The 18,768-nt window shown below is 41.1% G+C and overlaps 1 protein-coding gene across 3 annotated transcripts in view; it reads right to left on the bottom strand.

Moving 5' to 3' along the window:
- Positions 1-18,371, bottom strand: part of LOC110492164 (microphthalmia-associated transcription factor) — a 49,795-nt gene extending 31,424 nt beyond the window's left edge. The window contains exon 1 of one of the 3 annotated variants that reach the window (XM_021566224.2): positions 18,067-18,371. In XM_021566224.2, coding sequence (XP_021421899.1) covers positions 18,067-18,173 — 107 coding nt within the window. In that variant the 5' untranslated portion in view covers positions 18,174-18,371. The remainder of the gene's footprint in view (positions 1-18,066) is intronic. The other 2 variants (XM_021566222.2, XM_021566221.2) reach the window with 2 other exon arrangements.
- Positions 18,372-18,768: the final 397 nt, after the last annotated feature.

The following is an 18,768-nucleotide window of genomic DNA, read 5'->3' as shown; positions in this document are numbered from 1 at the left end:
TGGCCTCCAATTGCTCTTAAATACAAGTAAAACTAAATGCATGCTCTTCAACCGATCGCTACCTGTACCTACCCGCCTGTCCAACATTACTACTCTGGACGGCTCTGACTTAGAATACGTGGACAACTACAAATACTTAGGTGTCTGGTTAGACTGTAAACTCTCCTTCCAGACCCATATCAAATATCTCCAATCCAAAGTTAAATCTAGAATTGGCTTCCTATTTCGCAACAAAGCATCCTTCACTCATGCTGCCAAACATACCCTTGTAAAACTGACCATCCTACCAATCCTCGACTTTGGCGATGTCATTTACAAAATAGCCTCCAATTCCCTACTCAACAAATTGGATGCAGTCTATCACAGTGCAATCCGTTTTGTCACCAAAGCCCCATATACTACCCACCATTGCGACCTGTACGCTCTCGTTGGCTGGCCCTCGCTTCATACTCGTCGCCAAACCCACTGGCTCCATGTCATCTACAAGACCCTGCTAGGTAAAGTCCCCCCTTATCTCAGCTCGCTGGTCACCATTGCATCTCCCACCTGTAGCACACGCTCCAGCAGGTATATCTCTCTAGTCACCCCCAAAACCAATTATTTCTTTGGCTGCCTCTCCTTCCAGTTCTCTGCTGCCAATAACTGGAACAAACTACAAAAATCTCTGAAACTTGAAACACTTATCTCCCTCACTAGCTTTAAGCACCAACTGTCAGAGCAGCTCACAGATTACTGCACCTGTACATAGCCCACCTATAATTTAGCCCAAACAACTACCTCTTTCCCTACTGTATTTAATTAATTTATTTTTTGCTCCTTTGCACCCCCATTATTTTTATTTCTACTTTGCACATTCTCCCATTGCAAATCTACCATTCCAGTGTTTTACTTGCTATATTGTATTTACTTTGCCACCATGGCCTTTTTGCCTTTACCTCCCTTATCTCACCTCATTTGCTCACATCGTATATAGACTTGTTTATACTGTATTATTGACTGTATGTTTGTTTTACTCCATGTGTAACTCTGTGTCGTTGTATGTGTCGAACTGCTTTGCTTTATCTTGGCCAGGTCGCAATTGTAAATGAGAACTTGTTCTCAACTTGCCTACCTGGTTAAATAAAGGTGAAATAAATAAAATAAATAAAAAAATAGTCAAAAGTATGTGGTTTAGAGAGAAATAGTCGACGCGTTATAATTCCTGTAATAACTTGGGGCTGAACTTGAAAGGGCTTCCTTTGTTATTTCACCATTCATGTCTTCCAAAGAGAATGTCTTGATCTACTTCAAATAAGGTCTGTGTTTCGTGCTTAAACCGCCTCTGCGTTTTGATACCCATGTAAATCTCACTAGGATAAGGTCACGTTTGTCAACATATTTTCATAAATCCACTCTACAAAAAAAATTATCTTCGCTTATATTTAGCCAATATTGATCAGAGTTACCTTGTCCTATGGATATCTACACAGTGTTAAAATTGGCAAGGTGGTGTAAGCCTCCACGAAACACAGACCTTATTTTAAGTGAATCTAAAAATATCTTATGGAATAAATGAATGAAGGAACCGCTTTTCAGATTTTGCTAGAAGGTGTCATGGGAATTATGACTCGCACTTTGGTAGTCAATTCTTACCATGTCCATAATTAAAATAGGATTTCCTGCATATAGGAATTACAGTTTTTGTTTTCAACATTCGTCACAGGTAACTTAAACTCTATTTTTATTCAAACAGTTGAGAGTATTTGTCCCCTAAGCAGACTCTTCAGTATCATTGTCACTTCAGAGCTGTGTGTGTGTGTTTTACAGATGGCAGAGAAAAGCAGAGCACCAGTGTGGGACTATTACATGGAATTGGCACCAGGGAAAGCAAGGTGTCTTATTTGTGATAAAGATGTAAGCATGGGGTCAGCAACGGCTAAATAAAAAAATACCACCAACCTGTGGAATCACCTTAAGAACACCCATCCAAAAGCCCATATGTATTATATTAAGTTAAAATAAAAGTGTTCATTGTCCATTCAGTATTGTTGCAATTGTCATTATTACAAAAATGTGTGTATATACAGTATATATACATTTTTTATTTATTTATTTTTTTTAATTTATTTTATTTTTATTTTTACATTTTTTAAATCGGCCGATTAATCGGTATCTGCTTTTTTTGTCCTCCAATAAATCAGTATCTGCGTTGAAAAATCATAATCGATCGACCTCTAGTACCTAACCATAAACATCAATGGGGCGGCAGGGCAGCCTAGTGGTTAGAGCGTTGGACTAGTAACCGGAAGGTTGCAAGTTCATACCCCCGAGCTGACAAGGTACAAATCTGTCGTTCTGCCCTTGAACAGGCAGTTAACCCACTGTTCCTAGGCCGTCATTGAAAATAAGAATTTGTTCTTAACTGACTTGCCTAGTTAAATAAAGATAAAATCAATGCCTTTCTTAAAAACAATACACAGAAGTATATATTTTTAAACTTGCATATTTAGCTAAAAGAAATCCAGGTTAGCAGGCAATATTAACCAGGTGAACTTCTCTTGCGTTCATTGCACGCAGAATCAGTGTATATGCAACAGTTTGGGCCGCCTAATTTGCCAGGATTTTACGTAATTATGACATAACATTGAAGGTTGTGCAATGTAACAGCAATATTTAGACTTATGGATGCCACCCATTAGATAAAATATGGAACGGTTCCGTATTTCACTGAAAGAATAAACGTCTTGTTTTCGAGATGATAGTTTCCGGATTCGACCATATTAATGACTTAAGGCTCGTATTTCTGTGTGTTATCATGTTATAACTAAGTCAATGATTTGATAGAGCAGTCTCGTAAGCATTCATTCAAACAGCACTTTTGTGCGTTTGCCAGCAGCTGTTTATGACTTCAAGCCTATCAACTCCCGAGATTAGGCTGGTGTAACCGATGTGAAATGGCTAGCTAGTTAGCGGGGTGCGCGCTAATAGCGTTTCAAACGTCACTCGCTCTGAGACTTGGAGTGGTTGTTCCCCTTGCTCTGCATGGGTAACGCTGCTTCGAGCACAGGTGGGAGCGAGGAGAGGGATGGAAGATATACTGTTACACTGGTAATACTAAAGTGCCTATAAGAACAGCCAATAGTCAAAGGTTAATGAAATACAAATGGTATAGAGAGAAATAGTCCTATAATTCCTATAATAACTAAAACTTCTTACCTGGGAATATTGAAGACTCATGTTAAAAGGAACCACCAGCTTTAATTTGTTCTCATGTTCTGAGCAAGGAACTTAAACGTTCGCTTTCTTACATAGCACATATTGCACTTCTACTTTCTTCTCCAACACTTTGTTTTTGCATTATTTAAACCAAATTGAACATGTTTCATTATTTATTTGAGGATAAATTGATTTTATTGATGTATTATATTAAGTTAAAATAATTTTTTTATTCAGTATTGTTGTAATTATCATTATCACAAATAAATAATAAATAAATAAATAAATAAAAATCGTCCGATTAACTGGCATCGGCTTTTTTTGGTCCTCCAATAATCGGTATCGGCGTTGAAAAATCCTAAATCGGCCGACCTCTACTTGTTACAGTTTCCATTTTTTTTGCGCAGCACATTATTCATTCATCAGGTCAGGCAAACCTGAGTATGGACCCATTAGCATGCCTAGAGAGACCTAACATCTGTTGTTAAGTTCAAGCAGGCAATACAGTGCCATGTTTGCAATCTTGTCCTCTTCAGATGTTTGCTCTACAGTTATACACTTCAAACACTTGGCCAGCGCTGCTTTTTTCACTCTCTCTCTCTTTCCCTACTCTCTCGTTCTCTCTCTCTCTCGTTCTCTCTCTCTCTCGTTCGCTCTCTCTCGTTATCTCTCTCTCGTTCTCTCTCAACTGAACTGCACCGATACCCTCTTCACATTGACTTCATTATTTTCTATGGCATGTGCTGCTGGTCTCGTCTCTCTCTCTCCTATGTATTAGTATCCATCGACGTGCATGCTAACCAATTATGAGATTTGACTTCCTTTCAATGTATCATGCTCATTCTAGGCCTACCGTATCACATGTCACACAGACAGCTAGATCCCTAAGCAGGTTAGCATCTCACAGGCTGAACGGACACCATGTTAACGCTCTCTCACACACACACACACACACACACACACACACACACACACACACACACACACACACACACACACACACACACACACACACACACACACACACACACACACACACACACACACACACACACACACACACACACACACACACACGACCTGGACACTGTAGAAGGTATCTCATGTCATAAACAGATATGGACTAGTAGTGTATTCTGTGTTGTGTTGTAGGGCCGAGGAGCAAGGTAGTGATAATGGATGGAACATCTGCTGAGCTGCAGGTGTCTTTTCTTCCTCTTCTTGTCAATGTGTTAACTCATTATCTCACCCTTCTACATCACTGATCATAGCCCTCCTTCATTCACAGCCATCCTCCCTCCCCACTAAACAAGTGACTGTGACACACATGTCCCTGGAGCATAACAAATGACACATACTGTATGTGTAGGCTAAAGCCTAAATCCTAGTCTGAATAGTGTCTAAATGTAGCCAAAATCCTATACTTGGATTAAAACAATGACTATCACAGAAAGGGGAACTTTTCTTCACACACAATTTCAGTTCTCAATGTGTTTTCAAATTTAGACACTTGCTGTTCTCCAGACAGAATCCTGCTGCAGGCCTAAAATAGAGAGGGTGTGCTGGAGCAGAAGCTGCCGGGATGGAGCCTTCCCAGAGTGAGTGATCCTTTTGATGAAAACCTCAGCAAAATGTCTTGCCAATCCAGCTGTGCAGTAATCGGACTAATTAGCCAGTCCAGTCAAACGCAGCCTTGGTCAAAGCCATCCCTCCGCACTGCGCTCTAGACATACCACCATTCCTCTTTACTTTGTATAAGCTAACGTCAACCCCTCGTAAACTGAAAGATACATTCATAGGTGTTTTTATATCTGACCAATTTTCTTACAACTGAAGTGTATTACAAATACACATTTTATTTTAAGTTTGAATTGGATCACACACACACCAAAGAATGCAATAATGTTAGGCCCAAAAAGGTTAATAGACCTGAAGAAGCCTGCTACAGTACAAAAAGCCATTTTCTACACTGTAACTACACTGACAGAGGTTAATACAGTATCTACATCTGAGGTCTCAGACATGGAAGAAATACAGTCTGTGTCTGTTCCCCATTTTCTACACTGTAACTACACTGAGAGAGGTTAATACAGTATCTACATCTGAGGTCTCGGACATGGAAGAAATACAGTCTGTGTCTGTTCCCCATTTTCTACACTGTAACTACACTGAGAGAGGTTAATACAGTATCTACATCTGAGGTCTCAGACATGGAGGAAATACAGTCTGTGTCTGTTCCCCATTTTCTACACTGTAACTACACTGAGAGAGGTTAATACAGTATCTACATCTGAGGTCTCAGACATGGAGGAAATACAGTCTGTGTCTGTTCCCCATTTTCTACACTAACTACACTGAGAGAGGTTAATACAGTATCTACATCTGAGGTCTCGGACATGGAAGAAATACAGTCTGTGTCTGTTCCCCATTTTCTACACTGTAACTACACTGAGAGAGGTTAATACAGTATCTACATCTGAGGTCTCGGACATGGAGGAAATACAGTCTGTGTCTGTTCCCCATTTTTACAAACTGATTATGGCATGTCTGGGGCAAGCAAATCATCTCCTGAAAAACTGTGACCGGGAGACCTCATGACTGACTTAAACCAGACCCAAATGTTTCCAGTGGTGGATCCTTTCCATCCGCACATTATATTTTGGGATCTCTAAATGATAGTGATCTGTGGCGCTGCTATGCCCCTTTATCAAGTGAATGTTGGAAATCCCCTAACAAGCATTAAGAAGACACAAAGATCAGTAAAAGTTTTATAACCAGGAATCTTACCATCTTACATAGTTGTATTGAGGCAGCCTCAAGATTACAACCAGTGACCACTGTGTGTGTAGGGTCTGCCCCCACTAACACATTAACCGACTGCCAGATGGCTTTTTGCCCAGTTGTTTCTAAGCAGAATACTGAAAACCATAAAAAGACCCGTTGTCTGGTTTAACTTTCCACTATTGTGTGCACACACCTCCTCTCTGTGCATGTGTATCAGGAAACACAATGGCTGCACAGTCTTGCATAGCCACACCCCCTGGCTGAGAGGTTTTTGAGAGAGAGAGAGAGAGAGAGAGAGAGAGAGAGAGAGAGAGAGAGAGGAGAGAGAGAGAGAAAGAGAGAGAGAAAAAGAGAGAGAGAAATAGAGAGAGAAAGAGAGAGAGAGAGAGAGAGAGCGAGAGAGAGAGAGAGACAGAGAGAGAGAGCGAGCGAGAGAGAGAGCGAGCGAGAGAGAGAGTTCCTGGACTAGAGGTGGTTCAATGGCTAGGAGAGGAGGCTGCAGCCCACCCTCGCACACCTTAATGACTTGCTGGATATAGAATGGCTTGGTCTAGTCAGTGGGAGAGCAGTCAATCAAACCTCACAATGGACAATGGCACAATAACAGCTCTATAACAATACTAACACCTGTTAAAAAACCAAGAGTGATAATGAAGACACAATAAACAACACATGTTAGCATATCGATGTGCTTTCTATTCTGTCTGCAAACATAATAAACAATGCTATTAGCCGAAACACGTTTGATTTTCATATACAAAAGTATTTCTCTAGTCAACTTCTAATTGTCCTTCAATCGTGGCTGAATGAATATTTTTCAAACGTTGTATTTGCATTTCAGTATAATAACACATGAGTTCCAAACAAAGGACAATACACCAAAACATTTAGTGCATTCTGGCAACAGTAGCATACACTGTGTAAAATGGCCTGTTTCCGAGTGTGTACATGTACTTTAAGTCAGAATATCTTTAAATTATAAGAAGTAGAGCTCAGCACTGAGAAGTCAGAATTAAAACAGAGCTTGACTAGTCTTGACTAGTCGGCTCTGGAAGGTCATGCCAGCGTGCATATGGGGAGAAAATGCTCCGTCAGAACACAAGCCAGAGCAGCCGTCCACCTCCACTGCAGACCTACCCAGAACAACTGAATGTGCAATAGACCACAGACAATCACCTGCAAAGTTCCTTGTGTCGAAATCACTAAGGAATTAACATGGTCCACATACACCCACACAGTTGTGAAAAGGGCACGACAACACCTCTTCTACCTCAGGAGGCTGAAAAGATTTGGCATGGGCACTCAGATCTTCAAATGTCTTTTAAAATGTATTTTACCAGATAAGTTGACTGAGAAAACATTCTCATTTACAGCAACAACCTGGGAAATAATTACAGGAGTGAGGAGGGGGGATGAATGAGCCAATTGGAAGCTGAAGATGATTAGGTGGCCATGATAGTATGAGGGCCAGAATGGGAATTTAGCCAGGCCACCAGGGTTAACACCCCTACTCTAACGATAAGTGACCTGTGATCTTTAGTGACCATAGAGTGTCAGGACACCTGTTTAACGTCCCATCTGAAAGACAGCACCATACACAGGGCAATGTCCCCAATCACTGCCCTGGCACATTGGAATATTTTTTTAGACCAGAGGGAAGAATGCCTACTACTGGCACGACCAGCGGTACCAGTGCACCAAGTCTAGAACCAACAGGACCCGGAACAGCCATAAGATTACTGAACAAGACTGCTAAATAGCTTATCAAATGGCTACCCAGACTACCTGAATTTACCCTTTTTTGCACTAACTCTCTTGCACTGACTCTATGCACACTCACACACCAACACCAACAACACACATGCATACTGAAGCCACTAACACACGCTTTCACTCACCATATACGCTGCTGCTGCTGTCTATTATCTATCTTGTTGCCTAGTTACCTTACCCCTACACTACATGGCCAAAAGTATGTGGACACCCCTTCAAATTAGTGGATTTCGGCTATTTCAGCCACACCGGTTGCTGACAGGTGTATAAAATCAAGCACACAGCCATGCAACCTCCATAGACAAATATTGGCAGTAGAATGGCCTTACTGAAGAGCTCAGTGACTTTCAACGTGGCTCTGTCATAGAATGCCACCTTTCCAACAGGCCAGTTTCCAACAGGCCAAATTGTTGCCCTGCTAGAGCCACCCTGGTCAACTGTAAGTGCTGTTCTTGTGGAGTGGAAACGTCTAGGAGAAACAATAGCTCAGCGGCAAAGTGGTAGGCCACCGAAGTTCACAGAACGGAACCGCCGAGTGCTGAAGCACGTAAAAAAATGTCCTCGGTTGCAACACTCACTACCGGTTTCCAAACTGCCTCTGGAAGCAACGTCAGCACAAGAACTGTTCGTCGAGAGCTTCATGAAATTAGTTTCCACAGCCGAGCAGCCACACACAAGCCTAAAATCACCATGCGCAATGCCTAGCGTCGGCTGGAGGGGTGTAAAGCTCGCCACCATTGGACTCTGGAGCCCTATAAAGGTGTTCTCTGGAGTGATGAATCACGCTTCACCATCTGGCAGTCCGACGGACAAATCTGGGTTTGGTGGATTCCAGGACAACGCTACCTGCCCGAATACATAGTGCCAACTGAAACATTTTGTGGAGGAGGAATAATGGTCTGGGGCTGTTTTTCATTGTTTGGGCTAGGCCCCTTAGTTCCAGTGAAGGGAAATCTTAACGCTACAGCATACAATGACATCCTAAACTATTTTATGCTTCCAACGTTGTGGTCACATTTTGGGGAGGCCCTTTCCTGTTTCAGCATAACAATTGCCCCGTGCACAGAGCGAGGTCCATACAGAAATTATTTGTTGAGATCAGTGTGGAAGAACTTGACTAGTCTGCATAGAGCCCTGACCTCAACCCCATTGAACACCTTTGGGATGAATTGTAACGCCGACTGCGAGTCAAGCCTAATCACCCAACATCAGTGCCTGACCTCACTAATGCTCTTGTGGCTGAATGGAAGCAATTCCCCGCAGCAATGTTCCAACATCTAGTGGAAATCCTTCCCAGAAGAGTGGTGGCTGTTATAGCAGCAAATGGGGGGACCAACTCCATATTAATGCCTATGATTTTGGAAATGGGATGTTCGAATAGCAGGTGTCCACATACCTTTGGCCATGTAGTGTATATGTGCATAGCTACCTGAATTATCTCATACACCTGCACATTGACTCGCCATTGGCACTCCCTGTCTATAGGCATGTTATTTTTTTACATATTATTGTTGTTCACTGTGTATTTACTCCTTGTGTCACAATTTCTTTAACTCTGCATTGTTGGAAAAGGACCTGTAAGAAAGCATTTCACTGCTAGTTTACACCTGTTGTTTACGAAGCATGTGTCAAATACAATTGCATTCACTCACCCACTGTTAAATACAGACACAAACTCAAAGAACATGTTGCCCTCTTATTTTTACTACCCTTTTGACTTATTTATTTTTGATTCAAGTCTTCACGCTGTTTTGTTTTTCATCAATGTGTATTGCGCTGTTAGAGCGTGCAATTCTTCTGTTTGTTTTTTCATTACTTTTTACTGGGTGTTTGGCAGTCAGGATCTCTAGTCTCCACTGAGTGTCGTTAGCACCCCATGGTTCCCCTTATCCAACTGTCGGCAGAGATAAAACACCAAGTTCTTCCGTCTGGCACGGAAGTGGCTAGAGTCTTCAGAGGTGTAAGGATAATTAGGAGTCTGAAAATAGGGTATTTGGTGCAGTGCTACTTTTTTCTAAATTGCACATACATTCCTTGAATTCCAATGCAAAAGCTTCCAACCTATCTGTCGAAAATCTAATCCATCCAAAGAACACCCAGAGCAACAAACAACTAATCATATAAAGTTATTGTAACTGCCTAAAGAGAGTACTATTAAATATCCATAGACATGTACACGCATATACCTTCTCACTCTTTCTAACACACACACACACACACACACACACACACACACACACACACACACACACACACACACACACACACACACACACACACACACTAATGCACATAACAGCATGGAGGTTCAGCTACTCACCGGTGGTTAGTGTAGGGGTAAAAGTGACTAGGTAATCAGGATATATAATAAATAGAGTATCAGCAGTATTTGTGAAGTGTTAACGTGTGTCTATGTGTAAGTGTGTGTGGAATCATCTGAGACACACAGAGCCCAGTGTCTGCAGTATGCAGGTGCCTTGGTTCCTGGTTGGGATCAGGTGTTATATACAGTCTCACTGCTGGAAGTGAAGGTAGAGCAGCACTAATGACATGCTTGGCTGCACTACTGCACACTGTTCTGCTCAGAACCTCCACCTACCCAACCCCCACTGCTAGGTTACCTTCTAAATGTAATCTGTTACAATTACCAGTTACCCGTCGAAAACTGTAATCAGTAACATCACTTTTGGATTACCCAAACTCAGTAATGTGATGACTTTCAGTTACGTTTAGATTACTTTCCCCTTAAGAGGCATTAGAAGAAGACAAAAATGAATATTGCCAATTGAATGACATCTACTGCAAGATAAATCAATGATAGAGTTTACGTCGCAGGCCAGAAATGGAATATATCAGGCAGGGTCAGAGGAAGACAAAAGTTGTCAGACTCCAGCCACCCAAGCCATAGACTGTTCTCTCTGCTACCGCACGGCAAGCGGTACCAGTGCACCAAGTCTAACCAACAGGACCCTGAACCAACAGGACCCTGAACAGACACCTCACAAGTCCTCAACTGGCAGATTCATCAAATAGTACCCCCCAAAACACCAGTCTCAACGTCAATAGTGAAGAGGCGACTCCAGGTTGCTGGCCTTCTAGGCAGAATTGCAAAGAAAAAGCCATACCTCAGACTGGCCAATAAAAAGAAAAGATTCAGATGGGCAAAAGAGTCACCTCTTCAATGTTGACGTTGAGACTGGTGTTTTGCAGGTACTATTTAATGAAGCTGCCAGTTGAGGACTTGTAAGGTGTCTGTTTCTCAAACTAGACACTCTAATGTACTTGTCCTCTTGCTCAGTTGTGCACCGGGGCCTCCCACTCCTCTTTCTATTCTGGTTAGAGCCAGTTTGCACTGTTCTGTGAAGGGAGTAGTACACAGCGTTGCACCAGATATTCAGTTTCTTGGCATTTCTCGCATGGAATAGCCTTCATTTCTCAGAACAAGAATAGACTGACGAGTTTTTGGCCATTTTGAGCCTGTAATCGAACCCACAAATACTGATGCTCCAGATACTCAACTAGTCTAAAGAAGGTCAGTTTAATTGCTTCTTTAATCAGAACAAAAGTTTTCAGCTGTGCTAACATAATTGCAAATAAGTTTTCTAATGATTAATTTGCATTTTAAAATGATAAACTTGGATTAGCTAACACAACGTGCGATTGAAACACAGGAGTGATGGTTGCTGATAATGGGCCTCTACGTCTATGTAGATATTCCATAGAAATAGTCATGACTACAATAGTCATTAACAACATTAACAATGTTCACACTGCCCTTCTGATCAATTTGATGTTATTTTAATGGAGAGAAAAGTGTGCTTTTCTTTCAAAAACAAGGACATTTCTAAGTGACACCAAACTTTTGAACGGTAGTGTATTTATATTTCTAAATACATGGCTCAGGCCTACTCTGTTGTTTATGTTTTTGTCATGGAGGACTGGCTGAGCTCATTGCTTCAAAACATGGTTTCAAAAAAATCTGGTCTCATGGAATGGCATCGCTTTGAGCACTACCTGCTGAAAAGTGCTATTTGCCTGTTAGTGACACCATAGAATTGGCAGTTAAAAGACTTAATTCATTGAATAGGATCTCTATGGGTGACACTTTTATATCTCAATCATTTGCAGCTGTTGAAGTCTAAAGTGTGCAAGTTTGTGTCCATTAAGCATTAGGACTTTTTGTTTATTTCTTTTTTATTTTATAAATCAGAACGAATTACAATTAAGTAGGTCTTCTTAAATTAAACTTGTTTTTGACTGTACAGTGCCTTCAGAAAGTATTCAGAACCCTTGACTTTTTCCACATTTTGTTACGTTACAGTCTTATTCTAAAATGGATTAAATAAATAGAAAATCCTCAGCAATCTACACCCAATACCCCATAATGACAAAGCAAAAACAGTTTTTGCAAATGTATACAAAATAAAAAACAGAAATACCTTATTTACATAAGTATTCAGACCCTTTGCTATGAGACTCGAAATTGCCTATATAAGGTCCCACAGTTGAGAGTGCATGTCAGAGCAAAAACAAAGCCATGAGGTTGAAGGAATTGTCCGTAGAGCTCTGAGACAGGATTGTGTTGAGGCACAGATCTGGGGAAGGGTACTGAAAAATGTCTGCAGCATTGAAAGTCCCAAAGAACACAGTGGCCTCCATCATTCTTAAGTGGAAGAAGTTTGGAACCACCAAGAAACTTCCTAGAGTTTCCCGCCCGGCCAAACTGAGCAATCGGGGGAGAAGGGCCTTGGTCAGGGAGGTGACCAAGAACCCGATGATCACTCTAACAGAGCTTGAGAATTCCACTGTGGAGACGGGAGAACCTTCCAGAAGGACAACCATCTCTGCAGCATTTCACCAATCAGGCCTTTATGGTAAAGTGGCCAGACGGAAGCTGCTCCTCAGTAAAAGTCACATGACAGCCCGCTTTGAGTTTGCCAAAAAGGCACCTAAAGTCTCTCAGATCATGATTAACAAGATTCTCTGCTGATGAAACCAAGATTGAACTCTTTGGCCTGAATGCCAAGAGCCATGCCTGGAGAAAACCTGGCACCATCCCTACGGTGAAGCACAGTGGTGGCAGCATCATGGATCGCTGCCAAAGGTGCTTCAACAAAGTACTGAGTAAAGGGTCTGAATACTTATGTAAATGTGATATTTCTGGTTTTTTTTATACATGTACGTGAAGTACATTACCATGGAAGAGTTTACAAGGGAGGTGCTCCCTCAAACTTGTATTATCTAGGCTGTGATCCACACTATGCAGCTGTTGCAGGACCACATTTTTCTCTGGCTGTGCACAGGTTGCAAAAACAATGATTGACAGGCAGCTTAGCCTACACTTCCTCAATTCAACCATTATTGGGTTAAAATACACCTACACATTGGTGAACAGCCATCCACAAACAATCACAATCCGTAAGGAGTGAATAATTGAGAGAGCAGCAGCGTGATTCACATAATTGCTATGTAGATATCAATAATGGACCTAAATTACATCAGTATCGCTAGTAGGCTACACCACAGCTGTCGTCCTTACCTCTAAGCGTTTATTCAGGTTGGTTGTATAACCTTTGACGCTGACAGCAGTCGCACCATTGGAAGACATACCGTAGCTTTGACTGCAGTTTACAAAAACAAAGCTGGTAACAGATTACAGTTTTTTTGTAAACAGTTACATGTAATCCGTTACTCCCCAAGCCTGCCCACTGTTCAGAACACTGACGTAGCTCTATCCTTGAGCTGTTCTTGTCTTTTAATGTTCTGTATTATGTAATGCTTCATGTTTTGTCTGGACTCCAGGAAGAGTAGCTGCTGCTTTCGAAACAGCTAATGGGGGATCCTAATAAAATACCAAATACTGCCGCCTGCTGCCTCTAGCCAGTACATATTTCTCTGTTTGTGGAATCCATACCACTACTATACAAATCTCTGACATTATAAATGGCAAGGTCTGCAGTTCCAATGTACAGACTGGCTAAAGGGTACTGTACACAAAAACACTGACTACAGTAAGGAGATATTCAACACGGATAAAACTGACCTTGACATAACTGTGAAGAACACTCACAGCAAAGGGAAGTCTATGCACATGTAGACAGTGCTTTGGTTAAGTAAGACAAGTCCAAAGAGTACTACAGTTACAGATAAATAAAGTTGATGTACAAATTGTCAGGAAAACAAAACAGCGAGTTGACAAATGTTACTACTGATAATGGGGTCTTTTGTTGTCGTAGTTATGGGACAGGAAGGGCAGGTTGGGATCATTTGAACTTGCCGGGTCCTATGTCTGTAATTAGGTTTCATGCCTTTCATGAGTCTTGTCACTTGTTTACAGTAGTAAGGCCTACTTTCCTACTCTAGTCCTGCTCGACTTCCCCTCTCTGGGTGCTATGACTAGGACGGCACTCTCAAGGACAACAGAAAACAACAACTACATTCAGATGATCATTGTATTACTTTAATGTTACTGCTGCTGTGTACAGAATGGTAGGTGGCTATAAATAAGCAATAAGGCCCGAGGAGATGTGGTATATGGCCAATATACCACAGCTAAGTGCTGTTCTTTTGTGCGACACAACACGGAGTGCCTGGATACAGACGTTAGCCGTCCTCTATTCTAAAATATGTTAGCTACCATACTGTACAGTATGTCTTCACTTGGAAATGGGTGAATGGTGAAAAATGACTCGCAGTTCCTGTACACAGACAGCTGCCTGAAAATATGACTCCATCCTTATCCCCCCCACTCTTGAGGAAAAATAACTGACCACATCCGCCTGAGCCTGATGGTCACAAATATAGATGATGCAGACTGGAACATTGTGGTTTTACTCCTTTGATTATCTATTGTCATGAAAGGATACAGAAGGGCATGGGTTTATCCCTGTGTCCTGGAAGAGGAGTCAGACTGATAAAGAAAATTATTTGTCAGTCTTACATCTGTTTATTCTGACTGTCAGATTCAACTGGAATGATAGAGAAATTAAATGAACATGGTCGTTTTCCAGTGAATTTGTTTAGAGCCAAAGTGGGAGTAAGGATGCAGTCAGAGTGATTACATAACCATTGAGATGGGTAGTATCTCACTCCACTCCAGCACCTGTCTGTCACTCAGATGCAATCGGATCCTCATCCTGGATCAGGAGAGGAACACCCTGGTCCTAGCCTGCCCTCTTTGGCACGATATGGAACAGAACAGAGCAGCTCCCTGAGACCTTGACTGTCCCTTAATCACCATGTTTCAGAGGCTGCATTGATGCCCGCACTGAATGCCGATACTCATGTAAAAACATAGAACCTAAAAGCAATGCAATGCAGTTTATGTGAGCATCTGGCATCTCTGGTTCGGACTCCACAGAACAGAAAGCTTCCTGAGACTCTGAGCCACAATCCCCTTCTTATAGAGGCCACATTGAAACCAGCAATGGATACTGGATGCTCATGAAAAAACATTCATCATAATGGAATACAGTATGTACTTTCTGTACATTTCTCTGCTTTTGCCATTTGATGCCCTTGAGGGAACTTTTACACTATATGCATTTGCTGTTTATGTAATGAGGCTTGGAGGGAGCCTTTGAGTTTGAGTGCATGACCATTGGAGGACAACTCTTAGGGACATCTCTGCTCCTTGAAAGCGTCATATAGTCATGTAGGTAGTGTTTGAGTGCATGAATGGTGCATCCTTAACCGCTCAATTACTGTAGTCATCATATCACACAAACGGGAAGATCCAGAATGGAAAAACATTGACAATGTGACTTTGACAGATGCTTTGACAGAGGTTTAATGCTGCATTGACACCTCATCTCTTATCCACATCTGCGACAGATGAAAGATAGTGTGACAGGTACAGTAGGTGACGACTGGACACCAGTGACGTTACATACTATTCCATTCGTAATGTCATGACATGAAATATCTCTCCAAAATGTATCTCAATTTTATTTTCATATGTCCATTTCATTATTTAGTGCTGGAGCCCAACAAATGGTGTAGTCCTGACTTTGGGCCTAACAGAAGCTATGCTGCAAATTAAAACTGAGACATTAACAAATCCTTTCAAGAAATTTGCAGAATAATGACAGTCTAATTATAATCTCTAACATGTGCAGCTGGCTCCATGGGTTGCCCTGCTAAATATCTCAGCTACAAACAACACCAGGCCCACTTTGCATTGAAGGTGTCATATACATTGCTAAATTTACATCGCTAATTTACACTGCATAGAAGACAAGTTTCACAGTCTGTCTCAAGTCTATATCAAGCACACACAGTCTGGCTTTGAGTCTGCAGGGGTTCGTTCGGCTGCTTGTGCCAAAAGCTCTCTGAGACAGCAAGAAAACAAACTAAATGTCAATAAAAGCAAGATAATTCATGATGTTATCACCGTATGATTTCAAATTTAGAAACACTGAACTTTAGGCCTATCATGCCGGTAAATCTATGCCTAAGCTTTGTCCTTGCTTTACTGTAGTTGTTAGGGTATACTGCATCAGTCAAACGAATGAACCACAGTGGGCTGTGAGTGTCATAACCACAAGTGTATGTGAGGATGAGCATGGTCAAAATTACTATACACAATGTTTGGCTTTCTGTCATTGTTGCAAAGCCATGCACTGCTTTTAGTAGGGCATTCTCACAGGAAAATAAGAAAATGAAATTAATTCATGCATGTCAGGTAATTTTGGAGACACACAAAAGTCACAAAAACTGACATTAAATCACAACTCAAAGCTAGACCTGTTTAGTTATACTAAGAATGCAACTGCTGCGATGAGGGCACAAAAATACCATTCAGCTTATAACAATGTAATGAAATTTACTAATGAAGAAACGAGTTTAAAATTATGAATTAGGTTAGTCTCTCTCTCTCTCCAAAGAAGTTTTGGAAAAAAACTCCACAACAATGAAACTGGAAAAATATCCAACAAATTGCTGACAAAATGCCAAGATCCAGAATGCAAAAAATAGATTGGGTCCACCACAAGAATGCCATAAGAACTCTAGACACAGAAGAGCACTGTCATGTTCAGACAGTGTTTCAGACATACACCACCCTTCTATCTGGGGAACCTCTGTTTAGCAGAAAGGTCACATGTCTCCACCACTTAGGACAATAAAGAAATGATACAGAATTACCAGACGCAAAGAGACAATATTGCTTTAAACAACTTCCTGGCAATAGGCATGCATTGACAGGCGTTTTAGACCACCGCTGAATGTAAGGCATTCCCATACACTATGCCATTACACAGAAGGCAAGATTATGGTATAAAGACTTACGTTAAATGTAGAAGTCTTGAGAATAGAAAAGTTCCAGTTATTTGTTCCGTCTGATCTTACAAAGAGAGACATAACCAAAGTGACAACAATTCAGCTGAGGCCTGGACCCCAGGCAGCAGAGGGGTATAAGGTCATGTCCAGAGAACAGACCTGACTCAGCTCCCTGTTCTTTGTTCGGCGCTGGGGACAGAGGACACAATATCGATACAAATAGCGCTCTAATAAGTTATTTGTCAACTGCTTAGGAAAGTATCTATCCATTTTCCCTTATGTAGTTACATAAGCTTTATTGGGAAGTAACATGGCTACAATATTTTAGGATATTTTAGAATCTATAAGAAGTTTTCTTACTAGGTCTCTATTGATATTTATCATGTTCATCATTCTCTCCAAATAAGCCTACAGCTGATGCACAGACTGATGAGTGATGCACCAGTGAAATGTGACACATATTTTAACATGTGTGAAATACTGTACAACACCATTTAAGATGCCATTCTACCTTGACATTGTAACTACATTTCCAATGCATTAAATATATTTCTTCCAAAAGAAAATGCATTTAGACTATACATATAGTAGCCTAATATTTATGTTGTAAATAACGATGGAAGTGGTATCACCAAGCTCAACACCAGTATGAAGAAGACATCATAATCTAATCCCTAGTCGGACTGTTCAAAATCCATGAACAAACTGTATAGGAGGCTATTCTTCACAGGCTAATATTTGAAGTTGCATGTTGACAAGACAACACCCAAGTGTTGCATAACTAACTGTGCAATAAAAGAGCCATAAGGAATGGGAGGCAAACAAATCCCTCCTAGAATGTACTCAACAGGATAGGACCGAATGCATATAGGATGACATCCTTGAAAGCGCGTCAATTGGAAATAACGTAATTATTATAACAACTCTCAAAACATATTTCAATTACTGACTATTTAAAACTTTTGAAAACAACGCTGGGAAAACAAATTCCTCTTTACCGGAGGAAATAACTGTGCACACAGTCAAAGCACTGACCTGTTTTTTTTCAAGGGCTGACTCTTCAATTCGTAATACGTTTTTGGTTCCTCTTGAAACTCTTCTCCAACCTCGAAGTCAGGAACTATTCCGGATTCTGCTTGCATACTTGCCACTGTCAACTCTTGACAATAACAAATTATAAAGAAACGAACGATGGTATGGCCACCTCTCTAAAACACTCGCAGTACAAGCCACTGAAATCGCAAACCCGTCTTGCTCCGAGAGCCAGCGAGCAAACAGCGCAAAAAAACATGTAGTTCTGTAAAGTAGGGAATAGTGGCCGTAGAAATAGGAGTGTATGGGATAGAGAACTACAAGCACCATGATACCGTACCCCGCAAGTTTGTGTTTTGATCTGTCAATGTCAGCAGCTTTTTCATTGGTCCAACATCTGATGGGCTTTTACCACATTTTACCCTCAATTCTGCTGAATAGGTCAAATGCCGGAGCAGGCCATATAGCTTTCTATATGCATTGTTTACATTTACAAATATCAATATCTGTTCATATAATAATATCCTAAACAGCATTTCCATAATTGTCACACAAAGCCTACTTTTCTCACTACAATAGGCAGCTAGGCTACAGTGTTACAACACAATATAAAGCCTATTGTGCAGCATTGTATACCCACACTGTAATTACACAACTGCCATGTACAAATCACATTGAAAAACATCAGATGAGTGGACTATTCCT

The sequence above is a fragment of the Oncorhynchus mykiss genome, chromosome 16, assembly GCF_013265735.2.
Source record: "Oncorhynchus mykiss isolate Arlee chromosome 16, USDA_OmykA_1.1, whole genome shotgun sequence".
Taxonomy (NCBI): domain Eukaryota; kingdom Metazoa; phylum Chordata; class Actinopteri; order Salmoniformes; family Salmonidae; genus Oncorhynchus; species Oncorhynchus mykiss.
This window is presented reverse-complemented; position numbering and strand designations above follow the sequence as displayed.